The sequence below is a fragment of the Poecilia formosa genome, unplaced genomic scaffold (genome assembly GCF_000485575.1).
Source record: "Poecilia formosa unplaced genomic scaffold, Poecilia_formosa-5.1.2 Scaffold207, whole genome shotgun sequence".
Taxonomy (NCBI): domain Eukaryota; kingdom Metazoa; phylum Chordata; class Actinopteri; order Cyprinodontiformes; family Poeciliidae; genus Poecilia; species Poecilia formosa.
The window spans coordinates 595,291-612,269 of record NW_006800146.1 but is presented as its reverse complement, the minus strand read 5'-3'; the positions used below and the strand labels follow the sequence as shown (position 1 = coordinate 612,269).

The window sequence follows — 16,979 nt, the reverse complement described above, 5'->3', positions numbered from 1 at the left end:
GGAGGTATCAACCTTCCAGACCACTCAAATCTGGAAGGTTGACACCACAACAGCGGATTTTTAATGTATTGTGGTGCTAAATCCTTAAACGATTTATAAACTAACAACAGTATTTTAAAGTCTACTCTCTGAGCTCCAGAGATCCAGTGGAAGAATCTGAGGTGATGTTCTCTGTCTTCCTGGTTTTAGTGAGAACGTCAGCAGCAGCGTTCTGGATCAGCTACAGCTTGATTTTTTTGGGCAGACCTGTGAAGACACTGTTGCAGAAAATCAATATGAATGGATGAGTTTCTCTAGATCTCACTGAGACTTTAGTCCTTTAATCTTGGAAATGTTTTTCAGGTGATGGAAGGCCAACTTTGTAACTGTTCTTATGTGACTCTGAATGTTCAGGTCAGAGTACATTAATACACCCAGATTTAGGGCCTGATTGTTGGTTTCTAGTTGTAATAACTGAAGATGACTAGATTGTTCCTCTTCAGGGAATAACTTAATTTCTATTTCTGTCCAGCTAGAGAAAGTTATGGCACATCCACAAATCGATTTGTTCTAAGCATCTTCATTCTTCATATCCGCCAAAATACAGACAGGAGATTCTTCTTCCCATCAGCCAACAACTTTGGACGATATGAGTTACAGTTTTGAACTACTTTTGTTGTTAAAATTACCATTTGTGTTTTTAAGTGACCAAATACTAAAATAAATACTTTGCAATGCAACGTGTTTTTGAACAAAGCAAACTTTATTAACAAATTCTCTTGTGGTGTTATTTTTTTTATTAAACCACTACACCTAACATTTCACATCCTTCTTCTTTTTTCTCTACTCTCAACTTTCTATAAAAAAGGTCAAAAATGCTTCATTTGCACCAATGTTCAAAATCACTTTTAATTGTGCAGTTCAAAAACATGCTGTTTTATACTTTTTACTCATGCTCTACTTCACATGAGAAAAGATTTTCTTTACTTTGCTTAACTCACTAATCAGCATTCAAATGAATATATTATGACATAATTAACTAGGAATCAATAATTCACCTTTAAAGATTGAAGTATGAAACTTTAATCTACTCACTGTTACCAGCTGCAGCGGTATTAAACATTAATCACCAGCATAATAAATACGACTCTGTGGTAATCTAATGTATTATAGATAGTTTCCACACTGTTCTATTGCTGTTTTTTTGTAAAATTAATCAGGTTGTAAGTTTTATTTAACTAATTTTGAAGCCTCATTAAATAACCCAGGGACCCTATTCTTTCACAGTGTTTTACTTTTTTCCGTTTGTCTCTAATCAGCTCTTATCAGATGAAGACGGGAAGTTTTCGAAGCTCATTCTTCCCTGGGGGGGACTTGTCTTTAAAAATTCAGATGTTTTTGATCTACAGAAACCAAAGTTGTTTATTCTTTTTAATCTGTTTTTTTTTCTCCACAAATCCAGTTGAAACCAGTTATTTACATACGCTGAATAAAAAGACACAAACACATTTTTGTCTCATCACTGTCTGAAGTTAAATCAGACCAAACTTTTCTTGATTCAGGCCAGTTAGAAATACCAAAATTATTTCTGTCTGCTAAAAATGTCGGAAAACGTTTTAGATTTTTTTTTTTCTTCAAATTTAAGTTCTACAGTTTAAAAAGACAGTCATCTATGATCAAACATACGTACATGTTCTAATTTGAAGAAAGTAAAAATAAACAAAAAAAATTCTAAAAAATGTTCTCACTAAGTTTTCTGGCATTGAGCAAATAGAAATAATTTGGGTAATTCTAAGTAACCTAGAAGAAGGACAGTTTGGTCTGATTTAACTTCAGACACTGAGAAAAAAGAACAAAAAATGTGCTTGTGCCTATTTATTCAGTACATGCAAATATCTGGTTTCAACTCTATGGGAGGTATGTACTTGAAGCCGGAAAGACGTTGTTATCTGCCTCTCACCATTTTTGGTCTCTATGGCGTGAAAACTGTCTCAGCTGTTCAGCCAGTAAAAATTCCTACGGTAGAATGAAAACAACGGCGGTAGTAGTACGTTGTTTACCGCTGGCGGTGGCATGAATAGCTGCCTGTTTACTCTACAGGCTGCTATTCTCCGCTTTGAAGAATCTGTGAATGTGTCTGAACAAGCGGGGTAACGTGTCCCCTTACGTCCCCCCCGCCACTCCCTCCTCATTATCTAGTCTGAACGCTGCTTGTTTGTGTTTGCAGCACTAATCCAATAAAGAGCCCAAAAACCCAACTCCCCTCCTCGCGCTCTCGTCTCTTGACTTCATCTTTCAGTCTTTTCGTCTCATTCATCCGGCCGTCTTAAGAGGGAACAAAACCTGTTTGACTTTCGCTGGCTTTTCACGGCAGAAAAGCCGCACGTGGGGGAAGACAATCACTCAACACATGATAAGCGGCCTAATGAACTGCAGTAATCCAGCTTCAGTATCAGTGTTGCGACATTCCTTTGGCGTGAATGGAGTGCGATACACCTGTTTCCTCCCACTGGTTCTGACCGCCTGTGTGTGTTCAATAAACCAAAACGAATATTTGTTTGTTAGAAAAAAGCACACACACAAATGGACCGGATGCAGAGGAGGATTGAGGAGGGACTAGGGAAGGTCTCCATCGTATCTGTTCAGCTCAAAGTCATCTGGAACCAGGATCCTCGAACAAAGCTGAAACACAAAAGAAGTAAAGTTAGTACATCTGAAAGAAGCCAAGTGATGAAGATATTAGCATCAAGATTTTTACAGAATCTGCATTTTCTTTGTAATATATGAGTTTGAAAATCAGAGGTGCTATAATGTCTTAAAACACTAAGTTCAAAAGGACTAAAATGTAAAAACTATGTTGTGAAAGTATTCACACACCTTAACTGCTTTCAATCTCCATCGCATTCAAACCAAAAATGTGAGTGCATTTTATTCAGGGTTTCTGCAGGCTTGCACAACTCTAATTTTAGACTTTTTATCACCACTATAAATTAAATTTAAGACTTGTGTCATGACAAGAAAATCGCATATCTTATACCGTAGTGCCAATTTATTTATTTTTGACCACTATGTACATAGCAGCGTACGGATTGGCAACAGAAGTGAGCCAGTGGCGAAGACAAACATCTATTTTTTTCACAGTTGCAAAGTTGAAATTAGAGACCCAAATACAAAAATCACTCAATTGTAAAATGGAAGAACATTAGTGTAGAATTAATTTCTTTTGACCAATAAATGTCTTAAAGTGTGGTGTTCATTTGGATCTAAATCCTTTCACTCATATCATGTGGTGGGGATGACTTTGTTCAGCAAATAGAAGAAAGCTGGTGAACGATGTAGTGATGGACGATACGGACCCAAAGTTTTTTTGGTACAAAATATGTTAAAGGAGTGGTATAGAAATGCTGTATACATCAAACTCTGCTACTTTTTTGCCCTTTTAGACTAACTGTTGCTTTGTTCTCTTTCACATGTCACACAAAAACAGGCAGGTCATGGATCGACTTTGTGTCGGAGTCTTTTCCAGAGGTCACTATGTTTGTGTCTCAGAGTTCAGAGTTTCAAACAAAGCTGCTCGGTCTGGAGGTGAGTTGACCGCTGCAACGCTAATCTCCTGTAACGCTGCAGATACTTTCAGTCCAAAATGAACTCCAGAAGCAGCAGATATGGCAGAAGTATACATGCGTTTGACTCTGTCCAAAGATGCTTGTCTGCAGTTCAGATGACCTTTAATCAGATTAGTCGCATATCGCCACGGCGTTTCTTAAGTTGGGGCAATAAGCAAAAAATATTACGTTTGACTGCCAGTAGGGTGTTGCCATGACAACAGGCCACCGATGTCACTGTGAACGGATGGCTCTCATCGAGCAGCACCGGCTTCGGTATCCCACAATCCTCTTCTTTTCTTCCGAGGCGACCACGGGCCCCCTTCCCCCACGTGTACACCTCACCTTCTGCCAGAAAAAACACCAAAAAAAGAAGAGTTGATCGCCTAATTCATAGGAAAACCTCCTCTTGAGGGGCTAATCCACTCAAATCTTTAACTGACAGCTCTGTGGATTCATAATGGCTCTATCTGTAGGAAGTCTGAGCTGAACAAAGCCCTTCTTTGACAAAGAAAGACCTACAGGCACTGCTGGCCTCTCCACAGGGAGCCACTCGCTGTCACAATACAGCTTTTTACTGTTTTACACCCAACTGCAACAACAAAACTTACAGACAAAAGACATCTGTTACCCATCTAAGGGCCAACATGGTAAAAGGACAGTTCCAGTGTATAAATGGGTTTGTCTAATTAGGTTCGACAAGCCCTGTGAACCACATAGAAACCAGTAACAACAGAAGAGGGAGAAAAAGAAAATAGTTCTTTTGTCCATTTCAGCAAATCACCTTTGTTTTGGAGGTGTTGCTAGTTTGCTGGTGAATGACTAAATATCTGCACACAGGGACAGTTCTTAGAATATCAAACAGATTTTAATATCACTTTGTAGTGAACCACTAGGGGGCTTCACTCAATCCCAGATTACAGGATGTTAGGGTTTAGATATTGTGTGTTTTTGGCACTTTCCTTTACTCTGTTCTGAGTTGGAGTTGAGTTAAGACAAGATGCAAGAAAATTGAAAAATGTTAAAACCTTTGCCTCTTTGTTTCACACCATGCGGCTTTTGCTTGCAGCCGTCTTCCATCCAGCCCATCACCCATGACAGACAAACTGCTAATTAGCTAGCTAACAGGCACGAATTGGCTAATTGGGAGGTTCTGGGCAAATCTCAGTAGGTCAATATGACATTTTTTAAAAATCGGCCTGGTGTGCATTCATGGTACTGGGTTGATCATGTACACTGCAACTTTTTCACAAAAACGAACTCACGGTTAGCAACGTCAAATGAGGACGATGAAATGGGTAAAGCAAACCACTGTGCAATCAAGTCAATGAATTACGTGCACTGAATTAGAAATGTTATAGAAAAATATACAGAATTTCAAGACCTTACTGTGGACTTAACATGTAAGATTATAATGACATGATTTTAATGATGATAGGTCATTCTAAAAGTGGGCCAGTCTGAGGCTTGAAACTACAGGGCTGACAGTGAGTCCCGCTGCAGCCCAGCTAGATGGCACGGTATATTAGCCACTACTTACAGGTAGCTTCAACCGCTTTTAGCCATAGAACCTAATAAAGATATCTACGCACAACTCAAACTTTCGCCTGACAGAAAAATCTCACAAGGAAAAAAGAAGTCGCATGCTTCTTTTATACAATATGTGATTGTATATCACATATTTAATCTTGTGATATACAAGATTAAATATGAGCCTTACGATTAAACCCTAAACCCTATAAAGAGTAACTCTTAACCCTGGGAATGAATCGACCAGAACAAATGTTTAAATCTTGCTGTTAAATTTGCTTGTAGTTTATGATTTTTGTCCCGTTAAAAAAGCTACACAGATCATTCCCTCACCAGCTCCAATGGCCAGGGTGAAGGCGTCACCGCATGCGGCCGAGGTGATGTCCTTCAGGCCGAGCACCTGGTAGGGCACACGGCTGCTGCGCCGGGAGCTGCAGCCCATCTGACCGTGCTGGTTGCTGCCAAATGTATAACACCGGCCCTCTTCTGCATATTGAGAACAAAACGGACAAAACGCAGAAATGATTTCTAACAAAGTGGACAGCTGAAAAATCAGGAGTTTAAATAACAGATGAGATCAAAACTTCTTCATACTCAATCAACAGTGATCGCGTTTTGTTTTTGTGGGAAATACATACACCTAAACAAGGTCAGACACTTGCAGGGACAAATCTGTTTCAGGTATGTGATCATTATATTAGATTTTTGAACCTGTGACAGCAACAGAATGGGCTGTTCCAATGTCGACGTAAACTATCCTCTCAGAGTTGAGTGGGGCTGACTGAACCGGAGTGTAAGAATGAACTTCTTCAACCTGATTCACATGATTCGGTTCCTCCCCAGCTGTAATCATGTCCAGACCAAGCTTGTTGAACCTGAAGTGAAAACAATTTTCAACAAAAGTTACTTATATGCAGTCTCATGTAAGTAACATGCACCACAGGCATGAATTTTATAATAATTTGACCTGTTTTTTATTTTCTTTTTTTAGAGTCCACTAGTGCATCATGAAATACACTATCAACTACCGGCCATCCACTGCAATGCAAGAATATTTTTGTTAAATCCAACATGGCAGACAGATGAAAAAGCAACTCAGGAATATCCACTTCCTCCTTCCACCTTAGAAAGCTCTTACAGGTGAAAAAATATTGCGACATCAAGTAACCCCTAAAGAATAAAATACTACTTATGTATTTTCCAAATAGCAATTTTGTATTTGGAGACAATTACAACTCATGACCAAAAAATCCTAAAAAATATATACATGTATATTTTTACAAAAAATTTTCCCAGTTTTTTTTTTTTTCTTTTTTTATGCTTTAAAATAATCAAAAACAGTTTGGAAAAAAATCCTGAGATGAAGGATCATAATTGATGCATAAAAAGGATAAACAACCATGCAAAAAATATAAATAAATAAGAAAATAAATCAAACATATTCGATTAAAGCAAAAAAAAAAAACTGAATTGAGCATTTTCATTGGCTATTTCTGATCAGCATTTAAATACACATTAAATGTCCAAAAGTCATATAACACTCACAGTGATTATTAAACACAGACTTAAGACATAACAGAAGTTAAGTGTTACACCAGACCTCATTCTCACTCCTCATTACTAACACACATATCTACATCCTGTCAGCAGAAAGTGTTTTGGAGAATGCTGTCTCACAGGTTATATACAGATGAACTATTTCTTTAAACCTAATCCGTTTCCATCCCACACACCCTCATAACATAAACACAAGTCTGCAGGGTGTAAAACGAGCAAGTCATTGTTCAGGTCAGGGAGGCAGAGCACCAACCTGTTGCTTCCACATGCCAGAATGTTCCACTGCGTGCTGACAACCATGGAGCAATCCACGCCACACACCACCTTCTGAGCCTCCAACTCTGCAGGCAGACACACCTGCTGGGGACTGTTGTGTGTGTCCTGGGTGCCCAGGCCGAGGCGACCTTCAGGTCAGAGAGCCAACAATCATGCCGTCGTCGTAAATCGCTGGTGTTCAAACAACCTTAAAAAAAAAACAAGTGTTTCGTTTCTTGTACCATTGTCTCCTCTTCCCCAAGCAAACACCTCTCTTTCATTGGTCACAGCGACGACATGAGAAGCTCCGCAGGACACCTGGACCAACTCATAGCCCAAGAGAGCCTCCACAATCTTAGGCTGCGCACACAAACACAAAAAAGAGATGATGCAGGTATCACGTGTTGTATCCTGAATGGATGAGTTGATGTGCAGAAGAAGGTCAAGCAAAGCGGTAAATTGAAACAAACAGAACGTACTGAGTGTGGATGTAGAGCAACGAAGTGAAATCGAGTGTGAACAGAAGAGCTTGAGGTGAAACTTGTCAGTAAAATGGGTTTAAAATGTTCAGTTAAAAGGACTTTTCCTTTTCTAATGCTCTCTATATATTTGTCTGACTCCCCAGTAGAGTGTTGAAAATGTTATTGTCATAAGAAGAAAAAAGCAACTGAAATCAGGGAACAATTAATGATTTACAGTCAAATTCAATCAATTAGAATATACGTTCAGAGGAAGCTTGTTAGATTAATAGTACGGTTTGAAAACGACCGTTACACTGGTACTAAACATATTTCTATATTACAAATGTCTTTTTTAATGGTGTGATGTGATATTCCAATATTAAATGTCATATTTTCATTAGCTATAAGTGGAAAATCGTCATAATTATAATTAACAGGAATAAAGGCTTTTCAAACATCCATCTGTGTGTAATTAATCTGTATCAGGGGTGTCCAAACTGCAGCCTGGGGGCCATTTCCAGACCCTAAACTGATTTTCTATGAACCATGACTGCAATTTCAGAATCTGACAAATCTGGACCCCCATCAAAGTGGTTGACAGAAATAGTAATTATTTTATTAAGACTACATTCTAAGGGACAAAAAAAGTTATGCAAAACAAAAATTTTCATATTTTAATAGCCAGCCTTTTAGAATTTTTAAAAATTGTTTAGTAAATGTAACCACATTCAACCAATGACTTCTAATCAAAGACAGACTTTAACGCACCCAAATCTGCATTTAGTAAATTCAATAAACTCGAACAAATACAGGAGGGGTTTTCAGAGAAGAAAAGTGACCCAAATTATGTTTTTGTTCTGAGAGTAGACCACACCCAGGATCTAGGTAAAGTGTTTCACTGAGTGATTATACTTTTCTAATGTATTTGAATAACTATGTGGACAGAAATGTGAAGGCGTACCTGTGTTACATCATTAAAGTTGCCATGTCCCAGACAGCCATTGCTTCCGCTTCCAAATGTCATGATAATACCCCTGTCTGCAAATAAAAACCGGAGATTAACGGCACTTTTAGTCGATGAGCTGGCATGAACGATTACACAGACCAACAGAATCCTCATAATCTCTTTTTAGGAAATGTTTATCTGTGTCACTCTAATAAAATATAATGAAAAAAAGGGAAGAAAAAAAACAGAATAATGAGTTTTTAATCCCCTTCAGTTTGTGCCTCAGTTATTAATGAAGTACTTCTTGCAGCGTGAGAGGTTAAGAGACTATAACCCAATTATCAGTTTTTTTTAGTTTCTCTGTTGAGTTCAAAGCGAAAAGAGCTGACCCACCTGTCATGCAGGTGGTGAACAGATCACCACAGGACACGGACTTGATGGTGACCCCTGACTGACCCTCAAGGAAACGGGAAATGAACAGCGGCTGCATCTGATCCACCAGGCCTGGAAGACTGGCCTCTCCACACACAACAGAGGGAGCCTGGAACCAGGTCACACACACACACACACACACACACACACACACAGCCACGCACGCCATCACGCAATGTCTGGAATATTTTGGTCCTACTTAGGTGTTGCTTCAGTGATTGCTGCAGTAGGTAACATATATTTTTAAAAATATGGTTTTTTAAACATATTTTTAAAACTGTTGCTTCTCTGGCTCCTCCCTGTGCTTCTATTCCATTTGCAGAAATATACCGATCTGTCAGAAACAACCAATCAGAGCCAGGGGGAGGGTCTTAGCGTTGTCTATCGTACTGCTCACAGCCTCCCCTCCGCTCTCTGTTCATGCTACGGCTAGTTAGCACGGCCACTGCTGATGGCAGAAAAACGGTTTTCCTGGAACTGTAAATTTTTTCTCTGCCATTATCACACTGAGTAGCTAACTGGCAATCTAGAGCAGGGCACACAAACATGATTGACAGAGCTAAGAACCTCCTCCCCCTGATTGGTCATTTCAAATCGAAGTATTCCTGCAGATGGTACTCGGATCACAGGGAGGAGGCAGAGGAGCTCGAGACTGAAGCGAAGGGTTCACCATCCAGCAGGACAACCACCCTAAAAGTATCAAGAGAGGAAAAACAGAAAGGTTTAAATTAAACAGCTTCCCTGTGTGAGAAGTCCAAATCTGAATCAAACTGAGAATCTAACAGAAGATGAGCTCTTTTGCGAAGAAGCAAGGGAAACAACTTTAGTTTGTAGTTGTACCCCAGTGAAAAGTATTGATTTATCAGAGTTGAAAATAAATGACCAGATTTTTTATTACTTTTGCAATGATGATTCCATCACAGATGATTCCAATAAAACACATTGGAGTTTCCCGTTGTAAGGAGGAAAATGTAGGGGAAAAACAATCTGACCAGAGGACTTCCTGTGAAGCGTTTTATCCCTTTATGATGTGAAGGAAGTGTGAAAATGGTGTTTTACCTCCCAGGTAATCAGGCGGCCGGACTTGGTGACTCCCATCTTCTGAGTCCTGCCCAGTGAGACCTGAAGCACTTCGGTGTTGAGCATCGGCAGCCGGAGAGGCGCCGTTATCCCACTTCCCCACGTATACACGGAGGACAGCGGGAGAGAATGCACCTTTCCTGAACCCAAACCCACCGATGCATCTGATTAACGCCAAGAACAAAAAACAGGAACGATAAGAATCACAGAGGGAGAGCCGGCCTACGCAAAGTCTAATATAACCTCTGGTCCGGTTAGCAGGAACTCTTCCTCCTGGTCTGCCTAGCGGCTGAACGGTCGACAGCGGTTTCTCAATCCTGGAAGAAAAAAAAACAACTCATGAGTCTTTGTCCCAAATCAGTGCAATTACTTTAATTATTCGTCCGTTACGTACCGGCGCATTTTCACATTGCCAATGTCTGTGTAGAGATTAAGCAGCGGCCGGATGCAGATGGGCAAAGCCATGATTTCATTGAGCTGGGGCCGTTTGGATGGGTCCAGGTTGAGCATGTTGAGGATGAGCTGCCGGAGTTCTGGGCTGTAGCGGTCCGATATTGGAGCAAAGGTTCCGCTCATGATCTTCAGGACGAGGGCGGGAAGATTCTGGAAGGGAAAAACAAAGAAAACAGGTTTTACATGAAGACAGATGCGAGCTTTAACAAAACGTTTCAATAATGAATGCAAGACCAACTGCAGTGCACAGTTGGAAAAGCGTAGCAGTCATGTTGGTTAGGAGTGATTCCTGTCCTTTCAGAACACTAGGAGTTTCTGTATTAAGTATTGTAAATCAGAAGGATTATTATGACTGCATGAGCCAGAAGAAAGGCAGGATGAAGGATTGTTTTCCTACAGCCGCCTCAAAAGCTCTCTTTAGGCTGGCCAGCTCATACAGGACGCAGCCCAGAGCCCAGATGTCGCTCTTCTGGTTGTACGGCTTTCCCTCACACAGCTCTGGAGAGATGTAACAGGGAGTCCCCACCACCTGCACACACACACATGCACACACACACACAGAGCAGCCACTGTTAGCGGCGGTAGGGATCAGCTGACACCTTCAGCCAGCCTTCATACATATTGATGGATGGATGGATGGATGGATGGATGGATGGATGGATGGATGGATGGATGGATGGATGGATGGATGGATGGATGGATGGATGTTCAAATGGACAGACAGAAAATGCCTAAAACAAATTCCAGACTTTTCCAGACTATTTGGGAACCACGCTTAATGATTAAATTAAATGATCAGAGTTACTTTTGAACCATAATAACTGGAACATTGACCAATATGTTTGATGTGTACTGATGATTTTAATGACAGCAATTGACAAAGTGTAAAGTCTGTTATTTGTTTCACAATTGGTGACTGTATGATGTTATTATGATGTGAAGCATCATAAAAACTGCTGTGAACTGCCGTGTTACTGAAATATGCTATACATCACCGTGTACGCCTTGCTCTTGCTGACAAGGATCTTCGAGATGCCAAAGTCTCCGATTTTGACGATCATCTGGTGCTTGTCCAGCAGAATGTTCTGAGTCTTGAGATCGCGGTGCAGAATCAGTTTGTTGTGAACGTGGTAGAGAGCGAGCAAGATCTGCACAAAGAAGTGGAGGATGGTGTCCTCATCCAGGAGGGAGTTACAGCGCTTCTGGATGTATTCAGCCAGCGTCCCACCTGCAGGGGAATGCATCATTCACACTGCAGAGGTGAAATGTTGTTGGAGTATGAGAGATAGGGATATCAAATCAAATCAGACAGTAAGAACAGAACAGGGTTCTTCATAATGTGAGTGAAGCCTTACCGTCAGCTTAAGAGGAAATAGAATCTAGAACATGAATATCTGGCAGTTTAACTGAGCTATAATTGTGCTAAAGCATTTTTACTTTTATAACTCCAATTACAAAAGAGATATGAACTTTAATCCATCAGGGAAGTATCTTGCAATAGAAAAGAGAGGACACTACAAAATAAAAGCAACAAGTTAAGAAAATACAAGGAGGAATCAACCATTAACAGCTTAGAAACAAGATAAACCTTCTCATATCCCAATACCTGCCACTTATCTACCACATTTACATTGGAGTGATTTGGTGGAGATGCACAATATATTGATGCATTAACATCTGTATCGGCCGATATTAGTCATCTTTTAGCACATTGGTCTTGGTGTAGTAAATAAAACTGGGCTGATATTAACAACCAATTTTTATTTCCATCCTGTTGCCATTTGTTTCTGGAGGGGGAGTGGAGGAGGTCGGTCATGTGGTGTTTTGTAGTCATCAGTAGTTCTGATTCTATTACAAGTGTGTGCAAATCGTTGTTGATATTCCTCTAATGTCGAAAAAACACAAATTTCAAAATTGTGGTGTTTCCAATTGAGTAAGAAACAAACCCTCATTCTCCTACCACTTCTTGTCTTCTTCTTTGGCATTTTCGACTGTTGATTCCATAACTCGTGAGGTGTGAAAAAAAGTGTTTCTGTCACAGTTTTGAGAAACATGTGCATTTAGATATGGCCGACAAACCACCATTTTATCAAAAAACGTGTTTTTTTTTTTGGATTTTTTTTAATTGGCAAGTTAATGGGCTTAACAAGAATATTAATGTTGGATATCCAATTTGGCCTAAATTTTCACAACGGTTTGGGGCTCAAAACAGGCCAAAGTGTTGAACAAACCAGAACTTGGACAATAAACTACTCAGGATCTTAGCAAAGAATCAAGTCCGCAGCATCAGATGATCCTCCACCATACATTACAGTGGATATAAAATACTTTTTTCACGTATTCATCTTTTGTAATGACGTATAATCTGCTTATTTGCTTTATTTAATAGCATTAAAAGAAACACACATTGACAAGCTAATATTAAAGACACCTCACGAGAAGCTAAATCAGTAAATGATCTGCACATGGGGACATAATACTTAAAATTATTTTGGTATCATTAATCAGACCAACATTAAAAATCCTAATCAAGTGATCTAACTGCTCAGAAAGATAATAAAACATTTTTTTAAAGTGCATTCAAAGCTTTTTTTTTCGCTTAGTCTGAAAATGAAGACAGTTTAAGCTTTTAATCTGATGATTTCAGGGGGTAAAGAAGCTAGTTACGGCAAAGAACTGTGGAATCACCGGTGCAAAGCTATGTAATTTCCCTTATTACACAGTCCTGCAAAACACCTACTTCACACAGACTTAGATGTTAAGATGCACTCAAGTGGTCTGTGTGTGGAACCCTAAGGCATGGGAAAAGTAAACTGGTTTGCCCAGACAAAAGAGTGCGGTGTAACTGGATCCGGCAGCGAGCGAACCTGGTGCGTACTCCATGGCTATCATCAGGGCCTTGTCCTCCAGGAAGTTCTCATAGTACTCGATGATGTTTGGGTGGTTGAGCAGCTTCAGCACCTGACACTCGTTCTGGGCAGCCAAGCGTTCGTCCCTTGACATCTGCTCAACTGGGATCTCCTTCAGGATGACCAAAGCCCCGTCGCTGCGCCTGCGGCACAGGTGGACGATCCTGACCGACCAGAAGAGACGAGAAAAATTTCGTCAAAAAAATAAATAAAAAAATGAAAGAAGAAGGGGCAGGATGATTTGTGGCAGCTCAGTTTTGGTGAAGTCAAAGGGACTGAATGTAGCTGAAGCAGATGCATCTCATTTAGAAAAAAATGGGGTTAGTTTCTCTTTGTTATCTTAGAGTGAATAGTTCCTCAATTGTTTATTTTCCCCTTGAACTAAGATTTCCGATGTAAATTTGGAATCTTTAACAGGGTTAATAAAAAAGTTTTGCACATCTGCTACGAGATTAAATATTTGAAATTTGACTTAAGTATTTCAAATCCATCTTTGGATAATTTTGCATTGCAAATGTAATTGCAATGCATTGCAAATGTGTAGCAAAAATATTAAGTGAAAGGGAAACATAATCTTTAAAGTATTTTATCAAACAACTGGTAAAGTGTATGTCGACCTCCATGCCTGAGTGGAGTTTGTAGAACCAGATTTTGAGGGGGGTTTGTAAGTCTGAAACGATGATTTTAATTAATCATGATTAATCAATCTTTGAAATAACTTTCTACAAATTTTGTAACCGATTAATTCTTAAATGGATAATACAGACTCAAAAAAGAAGCCCATTTTCTGAAAGAACATCTCACTCAGAGCAGTAACTAAGCCAAAACTATGCAAAAAAATGGACTGCATTTAAGATTTAAAAAAATTTAAATGTGCAAACATATTCTATCCAGAACTCCTAAAGTGACCTAGTTTTAACTTCACCGGCTTCAAATTCTGTGAAAAACAAAATCCCCTATCAAGTACCTTTGCTGTTCAATTATTAATTGGTAATGAGTCAACTAATCTACAAATGAGGATTCATACACTAAAAAAATGCTGTTATTTTACTTTAGGCAATTGTTCTTTTCTTATTTAAAAACATAATTGGATCATGTGTTTATTTGCACCTTTGTATTGATAATATTGTATGAAATAAGCCTAAGTGGTTAATTGACAAATCTGCATAATGTGCCAATTTTGTTTTATCCAATCAATTGTCCAAATAATCTCCGAATAATTGATTCCAAATATAATAGTCGCAGCCCTACTTTTGGGGGTGTGTCTCTTCCAACTTTACACACAAAGGGGCCATTTTTGCCCGTTCACCAACTCAAGTTCAACTCAGTTTGATGGAGAGCATGTACATATATGTGCCTATATGGACTTTGACTGGGCTGTTCTTTGAATGAAACCATTCAAGTTTGTCCAGCTTTGCCCTGTATTTAACTCAATCTATAAACTCTTACCAATATCTGTTACTACTGATAAAAGGCTTCACTAGAGCGTGAAGGTACCGCCACCAATCTTCATAATGATGTGTGCAGTGTTAGTTCTAGGCGTTTTGCATCTCTTCCGCCACGCCTGCTGTTCCCTACATGCCTACATGACAACCTAATTCTTTCTTGTCTTGGTCCTTCCCTGGCCTATAAATAGGTATGTTTTATGCCACAATCTCCATTTTTAACCGACTAAGCAGTGTTGGATGAACTTTTGACAGCTTAAGATATTGCAGTTGTCGTGTCCCTTTCTGGTCGTTTGGGGACTTCATTTGTGGGTAAACGGGGTATTTATTCTGTGGAAAATAATAATATAACAAACATGTCATTTTACTTTTAATGGCTAATTATGCTGTACTTTTTGTTGTACCATCAAAGAGTGGGGTGTAAATACTTTTTCATATGCACGGCAGTTTCAAATCCCTATATAAATATGGCTGTCTTTATAACTAAAGATAGCCATGTTTTATCATGGCTGCTTACTAAAATTCACTTTTTTCTTAATGTACGGGCGCTCCGTTTTCTCCTCCCTCTTTTTCCTCTCAGCAGAAGACAGACATTCCGTTGGATTTGAAGGGGAAAAGTGGACATTTACCGACTTCTGGCTCTCTTAATAAACTCCGGACAGCCCCATTGTTTCAGGCAGACAAAAGTTTATAACACGAAGCAGTGTTAATGTGTGTGAAAAAGCAGAGCTTACCCGAAAGCTCCTCTCCCAACAACTTTGATTTTCTCATACTTCTCCATCGTCGCTGCGCCTCAAACGTCTCCAACCGTCTCCTGGCAACCGTGCGACGGCACTACGGCAACCAACGAGGGACTAAAAGTCAAAAAGATATACTTTTTTCCTCCTTTCTAGGATTGGCAACAACAGAGGATCTTTTTCTTGCTTCATTTTCTCTTTATGGTTTGGCAGTTGCAAGTACAGCAATTTATAAATAATTAATTATTCTACTGCCTTTCATTATTCCAGAGGTGGGTAGAGTAACCAAAGAGTGTACTCAAATAAGAGAAGCATTATTTTAGCATATCTTTTACCCAAGTAAAAATATGCTAAAGTATTTAGCATACTTTTACTTTACTGAATAGTAAAAGGCAGCTATTTAAGAATGATTCAAGTAAGAGGAAAAAAAAGTATTTTGTAAAAAGGCTACTTTAGTTCTAATTAACAGTTCATCAACATCTGATTTATTATCTATTTATGGAATAAAATAAACACTAACATAATTACAAAAATTCAGGCAGAAGAAACTTTTTCAAATCAGTCATCTTCAACCTAAAACATATACTAATATGCTAAAACAGAATAAAGTACTTATTCTGGTGAATAAGTACTTCACCACACAGGATACTGCCACCACACAGAGGATGGTGACAGTATCCTCTGTGTACTTTATTGACTTAACTTCAAAATGGCTCAAGCAAGCTCAGCAGATAGAAAATAACAGAACAAATCTTGTGTGGAAACAAACAACAGCAAAAAGAAAATAAAAATCTCATGTTAAAATTATATGTCAATGTCTCAAACATTTTTGGTTAAAGCATGTTTGTTCTTTATTTGGTTTAGCTACTTGCAGTGGGTAAAGTATCCAGAAACTGAACTCAAGTTAGAGTAATGATACTTCCTGATATCATTGCTCAAGTAAACGTAAAACCTATTCTTCTGGAGAAATAAAAGAAAAGACTCCTAAAAGTATATTTGTTAAAAAAAAAGAGAGATAATCTCTGCTTTTCGCTATGCATTCATTACATAACTAAGAATTACATAGAAAAACTCAGAAATTCTCAACAGATTTGTGGAGAATGAATTAAATAGCTGGAACAAAATGTGCAATAATATAAAGTGTGTGTCAAAACTTCAACAGCTTGAGGTAGAAAGTTGTACAGCAGTCTGGTGGTTCTGCCTCTGTGAAATCACACAATTCATAAAGGCAGCAGTTCATCAAGTTCACAGAGAGGGTGTGAGGAGTCTCTGACAATCTTCACAGTCGTGTTCCAGAAGCTTCTCTGAAACAGATCCTGCAGAGAGAGAAAAAGAGAAAGAGAGAGAGATAGAGAGGTAGACTGAGAAAAAGCATTGGTCCATCAGGCTATACTTTAAATAGCATTTAACAAAATGTTTATTAAGATTCATTTAGATATCCACATAGTAGTGCTGTTTTCATTTTAAAGGTACAAAACGTCACCAAGAAAGTGTGGTCTAAACCTTTTTAGACAAGATAAAGAACAAAACTCAAGGAACATCTGCTATTTTATCAGCACAAACTTGACCTCTTGTTCCATCGATGAAACT

General features: G+C 38.9%; 1 protein-coding gene across 1 annotated transcript; it reads right to left on the bottom strand.

Annotated features, from left to right (window-relative positions):
• Window positions 1–869: 869 nt before the first annotated feature.
• nek8 (NIMA-related kinase 8) lies at window positions 870–15,470 on the bottom strand. Its single transcript, XM_007567343.2, has 15 exons — window positions 15,387–15,470; window positions 13,166–13,371; window positions 11,294–11,526; window positions 10,696–10,827; window positions 10,240–10,448; window positions 10,089–10,162; window positions 9,825–10,009; window positions 8,727–8,874; window positions 8,349–8,425; window positions 7,169–7,286; window positions 6,925–7,075; window positions 5,826–5,989; window positions 5,448–5,600; window positions 3,774–3,932; window positions 870–2,661 (listed from the first exon to the last, which is right to left on the bottom strand). The coding sequence occupies exons 1-15, from the start codon at window positions 15,431–15,433 to the stop codon at window positions 2,633–2,635; spliced, it is 2,085 nt and encodes a 694-aa protein (XP_007567405.1). The 5' UTR covers window positions 15,434–15,470; the 3' UTR covers window positions 870–2,632.
• Window positions 15,471–16,979: the final 1,509 nt, after the last annotated feature.